We start from the raw sequence: 9,471 nt of genomic DNA on the forward strand, positions 1-9,471 counted from the left end.
TGTTGGTTTTCACCGCCGGAAGTAGCCCCCGCAGTCGTCTGCGGCATTCATGAAGTCTGCTGTCCCCTGCACCGCAGAGCACGACCCAGATATATATATATATATATATATATATATATATATATATATATATATATATATATATATATATATCCATCACCCATATATTTATTACGGATACGTGGAGAATGGCCTGTGGGTGACTTCTGTCGAAACCGACTGCGGGTCACTGCGTACGTACATAGATGCATGCATATATGTATATGTATGACACGCTGATATTGCTTGGCCACGATGAGAGTGTAGCGAACTCTAACCCGCTGCCCAGAAACGAACGATCGGGACAAACCACGACAGTCCCCGGTCGGGAGCGGGTGTGTAGGCAGAGAAACTACTGAGGCGACCCTCGTCTGAGGTTCTACACATACACATATGTTAATACAGATATATATGTATATACATGTAATGTGTGCTATGCATGTGGATAACAGCATTCATGCAAGGTGATGTGGCTCTACACAGCCGCTATGAAGGACGCGCAACCCGCCGCCGTCGGCACGCGGGCCGTTGCCGCAGTGTCTGTCTCTAGCGCGGCGGACGCGCGCGCGATGGACGGGAAACAATTAAGCCTTCACTCAGTGAGTCCCTTGAGACCCCTGTCGTGAAGCTGAGTTCGCATGGAAACAGTCTACAACGCCACCAGAGTGGCGTATCTGCGAGGCACATGACACTGCAAACCTGGGCGGGTTGCGCGCTGAGACGTTGCAGCACGACAAATGCCGCTGTGGAGGAAAACGGGCATCGACGCCGATGCCGTTCTCTATGCACTCAACGCTCATGACACCCGCGGAAAAACACACGATAGCTTGGCTAGGCGGCGGTGAACAACGACCTTCGCCATCTACAATCCCCAGGGGCTGTGCTCCCACTGCATGCAGGGGCACGCTACATCCCAAAATCGAAGACAAAGACCTATCCGAAGCGAACACGGACAAAACCCTGTCAACTGTCGCGCGCGCAGCACCCCGGCACCTAAGCGTCTGCCATCAGCACGAACAAGCTCTTCGTAGCCGACTCTGCGTCTGCGCCAGTTCTTCTTACAGAGCACCTGCACACCTTCCACACGCGCCCCGAGAAAACTGGCATCTGAAGTCAGCCAGTCCGCGCGCCGGATGGCTTCCCCCCCCCCTACTGCGACTCACAAATCCGCAGCCTGGCCTCCCCCGCCCTACTGTCTGCCAACCCTTCCCCTCTGCCTCGGCGGCCCGTGGCGCGTCCCCTGTCTCCTCGCAGTCGCGCGCGCCACGTTCAGCCACCTCAGTTCCTCCTCGGGCGCCTCTGAAGTCACGCGCGCCAAGGCCCTCCTCCCCCCCCTTCTCAGACCTGGTCGTCTTCCCCGGAGCTCATCTCCTCCCTCGCGGGCTCCATGGGGCCCGGGGGAGAGTGGGACCGCGGGCTTTATTCTTGTGGTGGAGGCTCTTGAGCAACTTGAGTCCGCGCGCGAACGGAGTATCATGCGGCCGCAGGACGCCTTGCCCGTCGAGCAGCAGCCGGTGACCCTCGCGCAGTCCTTGCATGCCTTCGGGGACGTGCGGAGGCGTCGTCTGGAGATGCGGCGGGACTAACGGGAAACCTAAAAAGCTCATCCACCTGAACCACGCATCGGAGACACAGAGCGAGAAAGGTTTGAATGCTACGTCTATGTGTCGCTCGAGTCCTCCAGGCCTCCTTCCTCGCCTCAGCTGCGCGTTATACGCCGGCGAGCACACGTGCTGCCTTTCTTGAGCGCCAGCGAAGACTACGCGATACCTCCTGCTGCTGCAGGGAAACGCCTTCAGAGTCACTTACCCTATATCCTTGTATCTTTGACTAAGGAGCCCCAGGGCAGCGGCGTAGAAGTGAGAGTGCGTGAGACCAAAGTTCACAGCGGGGTCTACCAGCGGCTCGATGCGGAGCGTGGCCCGGATGAGGTGCGTCTTCCGGTCGACTTTCCGCCTCGGGTACTTCCAGATCAGGCCCTCGAACGGGAATGGGTCTCGAAACGAAACTTTATACATGTCCTCAAGCTTGAACTGCGCACAGAAAACGGCACAGACACGCGCCAACTGTGACAAAAGAACGAATCCTGCAAAGACGCAGAGACACTCGCACAGCGGGAAACGCACACTGGACGGCGTGCTTCTCCCCAAGCCCTTCCTCAGAACTACGCACACGCGCATACGCATGCACACACGCGGGCGCTTTTTTGCGCACGCCACCACGCTCATTCATGTGGAAAAAAGAAAGTCCTACGCACTGTTCAGACTAACAGCAAGGCGGCGACAGAACATCCCCCCCGCGGCGGACGTCCCATTTGCTTACGGAAACGATATTTCTGTCCTGCGCCAGGCCGTGAGTCGTCGCGAGGAGAACAGGGACCGGGTCGATGTTGGAGGCAATCTCGTGAATGATGACGCCGCTCTGTCGCATCTCGTCGTACATGGCCTGGGTGCACCACTGCGGAAAAAAGAAGACACACACAAAGCCCTACGCATGCAGCAGCTTGCCGTCCTCGCGGGCGGACCCACGATACGCCAAATTGCTACCAAGAGAAAGAGAGAAAAGAGATGCATCTACGAGCTCAGTGCAGCAGACAGAGTGAGCGCAACACGCTGACCTCACAGTGCTGCGAATCTGCTACATTGACCTTTGACATCTCTCTCACTTAGAGGATGTATCATATATACGCGCACGCAGCGCACAACATGGTGGAAAAAAACTTTTCAGGCACGATACGGAGCGGAATCGACAACCGCTTCACTTGCGTGAGTTAGAAGATGATCGATGAGTCTCGAGCCTCTCGGCGAGGCGTGAGCTCGGAGTCTCGCTTACCACGGGCATTCCAAAAACGACGACATAGACTCGGACGGTGCCGTCCTGAATGACTTCCCGCATTTGTTTCGCGAAGAAGAACGCAGACATTTGCGCAGCGACGCCGCCCTGCGAGTGTCCGCTGAAGACGATCGTCACGGGGTGCTTCTTGGAGCGGTGACGGTACGCCAACCAAAGAGCGTGAAGGCCCGCCGCGGCTGGGGAGACGAAGGAGGAAGAAGGCGTCGGCGGCGAGGACGCGGTGAGCTGCGAAATGAACTGTTCCACGCGCGGTTTGTAGGAAGTCGTGAAAAGCAGGTGGTAGCCGCGATGCACGCGCGCCTCCGGATTCGCGCTAAGCAGCGGCTCGGACACCATCGGCCTCACAGTGCGATTAATCAGCCACATCTGCGAAACACAAACACCCCACAGACGGCGAACCGTGCAGCCGCCACTAGCGACTCCGCGTCTCCGGCAGAGGAAAAGGCCGCGCCGCGCCTCGCCACTAAGCACGAAACGAAATCTGACGTCAAAAAGGCCGCAGGCCCAAACCCTCAAAGAGCAGTGAGGAGGGGGAGGGGTTCGACTGCGGAGGCGCATTTGGGCGAGGAGAGCCTGTTCAGAGTCCGGGGCCGAGGGTGCGAGGAGGAGCTTACTTTTGGCATCGAAGTGGGTTTGAAGGCCCAGACGGCATCCACGAGGTTGCCGTAGACGCTCTCATCGGCCTTGATGCGGCACGAGTCTCCCCCGCCTCGGCGCTGAGGTTTTTCCTGTTCGTCTGCGATGCGCGTGTACACGCGCTCAGGCAGGTCCGCGGGGGTCATCAGAAACGAAAACGGCGCATCGTAGGCGTACGTGAACGTCGCGTCTTCTCCGCACTGGTCAGGATAAATCGTGAGCGCCTTGTTCCCGTAATAAAACGTCCGAGGCTTCACCGGATCCGCATTGTCCTCCACAGTCTCCGGCTGAAAAACCAGATACACAAGCAACCGCACGGGTGAGAGACGAAACTGGAAACACAACACCGCGCGTAGGAGCCCTCTCCGTGCCGGGGCAACACGCTCTAAAACGCCGGAAAGGGGTATTCAGACCCGATCCCACAGACTGCGCTCCGCCTCACGCAGCCACTCCGCGCTCTCTCTCTCTATCTCTGTCTCTCTGTAGGTGCTTCCCAACCGCTGCAGTGGACTGCTTCGCCGCACGCAGACAGACGGCCCGGAGGCGAAGGCGGCTCTCTGCGGAGCCGCATCGAGGTCGGCGCCCTCAACTCCTCACGCCCTCAAGCGCCTTCTCTTTCCTCGCGAGCGCGGCAGTCTGCGGCTGCGTACCGTGGCGCCGCCGCGCGCGATGTTCGCGTAGAGGCTCTCGGCGATGAAGCTCCACGGGCTCTGGTTGACTCCGCCAGTCGTGGCCAGGTTGTCATCGAGGTTAACTTGGTCGACGTGTTGCCGCGGCGGCGGGAGGACTTCAAACGGATTGGTCTCGACGCCGTCCGCGCGCGGAATCACCTCGAGTGTCACGGGGTCGATGTTGCGGAAGCGCCAGACGCCGTTCGCGTATCGCACCGGGCCTGCACAGGGCGCAGGGCAGAAAAAAATGGGGAAAGGCGACAGTCGCGCGAGAGCTGAAGGCGAGACGCACGACGCGGCGGCGGCGCAAGGAGCTCCGCGCGACAAGGAGGCACGTTTCAAAGAAAAGAGGTGTGCAGCCGGGAAGGCGGCGGCTGAAATATACAACCGACAACCTCAACCCCAGATGGAGGTCAGTCATCCTTGTACAGGGCGACGCCGCACGCCATCTTCTCACCCGTATACCCCACACAGCGGCTGACACCACGACCGAGAGAGACAGGTTTGTGTTCGAGATCGGCGACTCTCCGCAGGGACCTTCGCTCTACGAAAAGCGTGCGTCCACTCCCCCGCTGTGGATTGAAAAAGGACTGCAAAGGAGGAACTTACGCCGCTCTGTGACGCGGTGAACGCCGACGGTAGTGATGGTCCAGCCGGGGAAGACGTGCTGGACGTCCTTGCGTTTGATCCACGTCCACAAGAAGTCCGATCGCGTGACTTCGACGATCATGAACCAGAGTGTATGCCACATTTCGTAGAGCGCGAGGCGGGCGCCGCGGTTCCCCACGTCCGCCGGCATCGTCGGCGTAATCTTGACCTGCCCGCGGACACGCGCACGAGACCGCACTCCAGTCACGCCCGCGCAAAGCACATCCACCGCCAAGAAGCTCAACGCCCCCACGCAACCGCTGCAACCGCGGCCGCACCGCACATGCACGCATGATGCACGCAGCGAGGCACGCATCTCTGTCTCTTTTCTGGGAAAGAATCGCAGCTTCCTGTGCGCCGTTCGAGGGGCGAGCCTTCACGCGAAGCCGCGAGCGCGCCTCTTCCTGCTCTAGGCATACACACATACAGATCCGCGTTGGAGCCCCTGTCTTGGGTCTGTGAGTCTCACCGTCAGCTGCGCGGGAACAGCCGCCGGCAGCAGCATCTCCGCGTGGGCCTTCCGCTTGAGCAGCCAGGCGAAGAACGGGTTCTCCGGCCAACTCGCGGGGTCCGTGGGAACCACATCGTATCCCTCCGCGTAGAGCTCGCTGTAGTGCATGTGCGCCTTGCATCCAGTCGCTGAAGAGGCAAGACGCAGGCGCCATAGGATGCACGACGCTCAAGCAGCTCCTTTGCGAGACGCGCAGCCTACCCCCTCGCCCCCTCTCTCCTCTCTGCGTGGCTCATCAGAGGCGCGCGCACGCGCTTTTGAGGCCAACAGCTTTTCGAGTCTTCGCAGGTGTCTGCTGCCAGGCACTCACCAAGATACATGGCGGATTCGAGAGGCTCGGTATCCTTGACGCCTTCCGCGGCGAGAACCGAGTTGACGGCGCGGCCCAGATTCATGACGCCCTCGCCCTCCTTCTTCTGCTTCCTGAGCTCGCCCGCGAGCTTCTGAATCAGCACCCAGGCGAAGCTGGTCAGCGGGCTCCCGAGGAGGCGACGCGTTTGACTGAAGAGCGCGTGACCCTTTCGCAGGAGACCGAGGGTGAGTCGGAGAGGCCCCGAGGCGAGGACCGCCTTCGCCCCCTGAACCGCCAAGTCCTCCTTCCTGTTGGCGTCATTGCTGCCCAGCGCAGACCAGAGGCTGCTGGTGAAAATGGAGTCGCCGTCTGCTTGTCTGCGTCGCGAAGACAGCCCCTCGTACGCGCTGCCCAAGTCCGCGCCCAAACTCCGCTCTGCCGCGTCGCGCGTCTTTTCCTCGGCGTCTCCTAAGCTCCGCGAGGAGTGTCGCGCCGAAGCGGACCTCTCCGCCTCCTCTGCGCCCGTCCGCAAAAAGTTCCCTCCGTTTTCCTCATCTCTCGAGTGCCCTCGATCCCTGCTCGCCTCTTCTGCCTCCTCTTCCTCCTCGCTCGCCTCTCTGGATTCTTCCTCCCCTTTCCCCGCCTCCTCCACGTGTGCGCTATCCTTCTCGATAGCGTGACCCCATCCCTCAGCCTTGTCTGCCGACTCCGCCGCTTCTTCCGCAGCAGGCGGCTCTCCCTCTTTCGCCTCCTTCTCGTCTTTCTGCGCGTCGGCGTCCGCGGTATGGGGGGTGGGCGCCTTACTCCTGGGCTTCCGTTCCAGCGGCTTGTTGCTGTGTTTGAAGCGCAAGTTGCTGAAGAGACGGTTCACGGCGTCCACCGCCTTGAACGTGAGACCTTGCGAGCGGAAGGCCAGCGGCACAGAGTCGGCGAACTTCTTGGCGAACGTGCTGGAGTAGCGATCCCACGCGCAGCTCAGCGACGCAGCCCCCTTCGGGCTGCGTCGCCAGTGGAAAAGGCCTCCGCAGATCTCCTGGTGGCTGTACGCCTCCTCGCCGAAGCTGGGGTCCTCTCCCAGGCGTCGCAGGTCGCTCACTTCGGAAATGCCCTCCAGCGTCATGCGCTGCTGAGGGGCCGCCGCGGGGGTCGCAGACATCTCCCGCCGGGCGGTCGAGTCCCACTGGAGGCGCCACGGCAGCGGCGACGCGAGCGCCGGCGCCGGCGCGTAGCTAGAAGGCGGTGCAGAGACGAGCCGCGAAGACTGGCGCAACGCCGCCGCGGCATACGGGCCCTGCGAGGCGAGGCGAGACGGCGCCTCTTCGCGAGGAGGCAGAGGCGCGGCGGGGGCTGCAGAGAGCGAAAACGCGTAGTAGGAAGGAGTCGGGGGGTGGAACCTGTACAGGCCGTCGGTGCGCGGCAGCAGAGGCAGGGAAGCGAAGGGAGTCTTTGAGATGCTTGTAGCAAAGGCGTGCTGCTCATACGGCGCCTGGACGCCGAAGGACAAAGTCTGTAGAGGGTCGACGGGCCTGTATCCCACGTCGCGAGGCCGAACGCGAAAGTGATACACATCTTCTTTTGAGTCTGGCTCGTCTTCGGGTGTCTCTTCGTTACCAACAGAAAACTCGCCGCGGAACGACCTCCTCTCGTCCGAGTGCCTAAAACTCACGTGCGAAGAGGAGGACGACGAGGCCATCGCCTCCAAGTCCCAAACAAAGGGCGACGGTGACACCCCGCCGGTGCGTCCCTCTTCCTGAGAGGGGCCCTTTTCAGATCGACGCGCATTGGCGTCGGGGAAGAAGACGTAGAGAGGATGGAACATTTGGGAAGCAAGAGCTTTCCCCTGTTTCTGCCGAGGACGCGGGACGCAAGTCACCTGACCGTCCGCATCCAGTTGCACGACGAACTCGTCTTCGAGGCTCGCACTTCCCAGCGCTTGCGTCGCAGACAAGCCGGCACCGCCGTCGTCGTCATCCGCCCCGCTCTCCTCAAGCCTCAAAGCGCGGTCGCCCGCAGAGCCTCGCGGAGCGACTTCAGCTGCTTCGTGGCGAGGGGGCGCGCGCGAGAAGGGACTCAGCACAGGGTTCGTCGTCGCAACTGGCCATGAGGGAAAGGACGGTGGCAGAGACTGGCGCGAACCGTGCGACGCCACAGCGAGCTCGTCGTCTTCCTGAGAGTCGCCAAGGTCGGCATCGAATTCGTCCCCCTCGCGCCTGGCGGCGGCGGGGGCCACGCGAAGAAGCGCGCCGGCGTCCGCAGCCCAGGAAAATTGAGAAAACGGCGGCAATCCATCGCCAGGAAGCGGCGTCGCGGCGCGAGCGGGCGGCGACGTGCGAGGGACGATGGCGCCCAAGGGAGGCGGTGAGTACGTCGCAGAAGCAGACACTCGGTAGACTCCAGTTGGGTGCGGGGTGTCACGCCTCTGCACCCCTGAGTCTGCCCTGCGTAGGGACCGCTCCTGCGCCTCTGCATCTCCCGTCGACTCGTCACTCTCGCTGCCGATCGGGACGCGGCGCGCGACCGTGTCATACGGCGGCAGACCTCTGACGCTCTCCGGCACAGTTGCGGCCGAGAGACCGCACGCGAGACACCATAAAACCGAGAAGAAAAGCACCAAGGCGCGAGAGGGGAAGCTAGGGAACAGCAGGGGGCGCTGGAGACGCCCCGTAAGCCGTCTCATCGTGCGAGGTCAGAAGGGCAAGCAACGCGCGGACGCTGGCGCACCAAAGACAAACACTCAAAGGACACGCACACTCAGCCGCTGAAGCCCGGCGTCCCGTCCCCACGCTCATCCTCCTCACAAGCCTTTTCTCTTGGCGTGGCCTGAACCTAACCCCAAAGAGCAGAAAGCCCAGCCGAGGTGTGCGTACACCCGCGGCTCCTAGCACCTCCTCCCCTCGAGCGTCCCTCTCGCCTGCGGTGGCGCCGTCGGAAAAACGTAGGTTGGGGGAAGTGACCAAGTCGGAAAAAAACCAACCTAGTGGAGGACGGACGCATCAGCGGCGCGCGCTTGTTTGGCTGCTGGCATTTCCTTCCTGATCATCGCTATCTGTCGACCGGCGGCGCAGAGTCGAGTCAGCGGATGCGCGCGACGGTGAAGGACGATCAGCGTTGTGAAAACTTAAGATCCCCTACAGAGTGGAAAAGATCACGCAGAAGGAGGAGACAAACTCGCGAAGCCCCCCGAATGCGACGCCCTGTCCGCCGGCGTCGCTGAAGAAGATGCGCGGGACCCTCGGAACCGACTTCACCGCCGCAGTTCCATAGTACTGCTCCACCACATTCGCAAAATCGGGGTATCAGAGGCAGATACCTAACGAGCCGCGGGGGAAGAACGGGAGACAGGGGAGAGAAAACGCTGTCGCTTCCGACGCCTTTTCCTGCCGGCACCCGGTTCACTTCGCCGGGACAGCGAATTCGTTGCTCTGTGGGGCGGGGTGTACGTACGGACACATTGGGAACGAGCTGCGGCACGTGCAGTTTCTTTGTCCTCCGTCGGTGAATCCAGGGACGAGAAGTCGGGAGGCAAGCCGCCGTATTGTCGTGTTCGAGCGACAGTTCTGCCCAACGCGCAACCATTGCACGTCGGGCTGCCTCGATTCTCTGACCCCGAGTCCCATCGCAGCCGCACAGCCCATACTAACAGCCGCCGCAGGCGCCGCCCGAACCCGCACCGTGCGATGCGAACCACCTCTGGGCAACGGCGCGCGTTCTGCGTCCCCCATCCCCAGTAGGCGTACGCCGCCAGGCGCAGCTGTAGGGATCACCACGGAAAGAACTCGTGTGAAACAGCGCGTCCAGAGTTAAGGTATACCCGACATCCG

General features: G+C 61.5%; 1 protein-coding gene across 1 annotated transcript; it reads right to left on the minus strand.

The window, feature by feature from the left end:
* Positions 1-1,403: 1,403 nt before the first annotated feature.
* BESB_001840 (lipase) lies at positions 1,404-8,327 on the minus strand (the record flags this gene model as incomplete). Its single annotated transcript, XM_029358939.1, has 9 exons — positions 1,404-1,650; positions 1,849-2,072; positions 2,362-2,496; positions 2,872-3,258; positions 3,507-3,815; positions 4,179-4,420; positions 4,809-5,016; positions 5,317-5,486; positions 5,669-8,327. The coding sequence occupies 9 exons, from the start codon at positions 8,325-8,327 to the stop codon at positions 1,404-1,406; spliced, it is 4,581 nt and encodes a 1,526-aa protein (XP_029221851.1).
* Between the last annotated feature and the right edge of the window lie 1,144 nt (positions 8,328-9,471).

Source organism: Besnoitia besnoiti, chromosome I (assembly GCF_002563875.1).
Source record: "Besnoitia besnoiti strain Bb-Ger1 chromosome I, whole genome shotgun sequence".
NCBI lineage: Eukaryota > Apicomplexa > Conoidasida > Eucoccidiorida > Sarcocystidae > Besnoitia > Besnoitia besnoiti.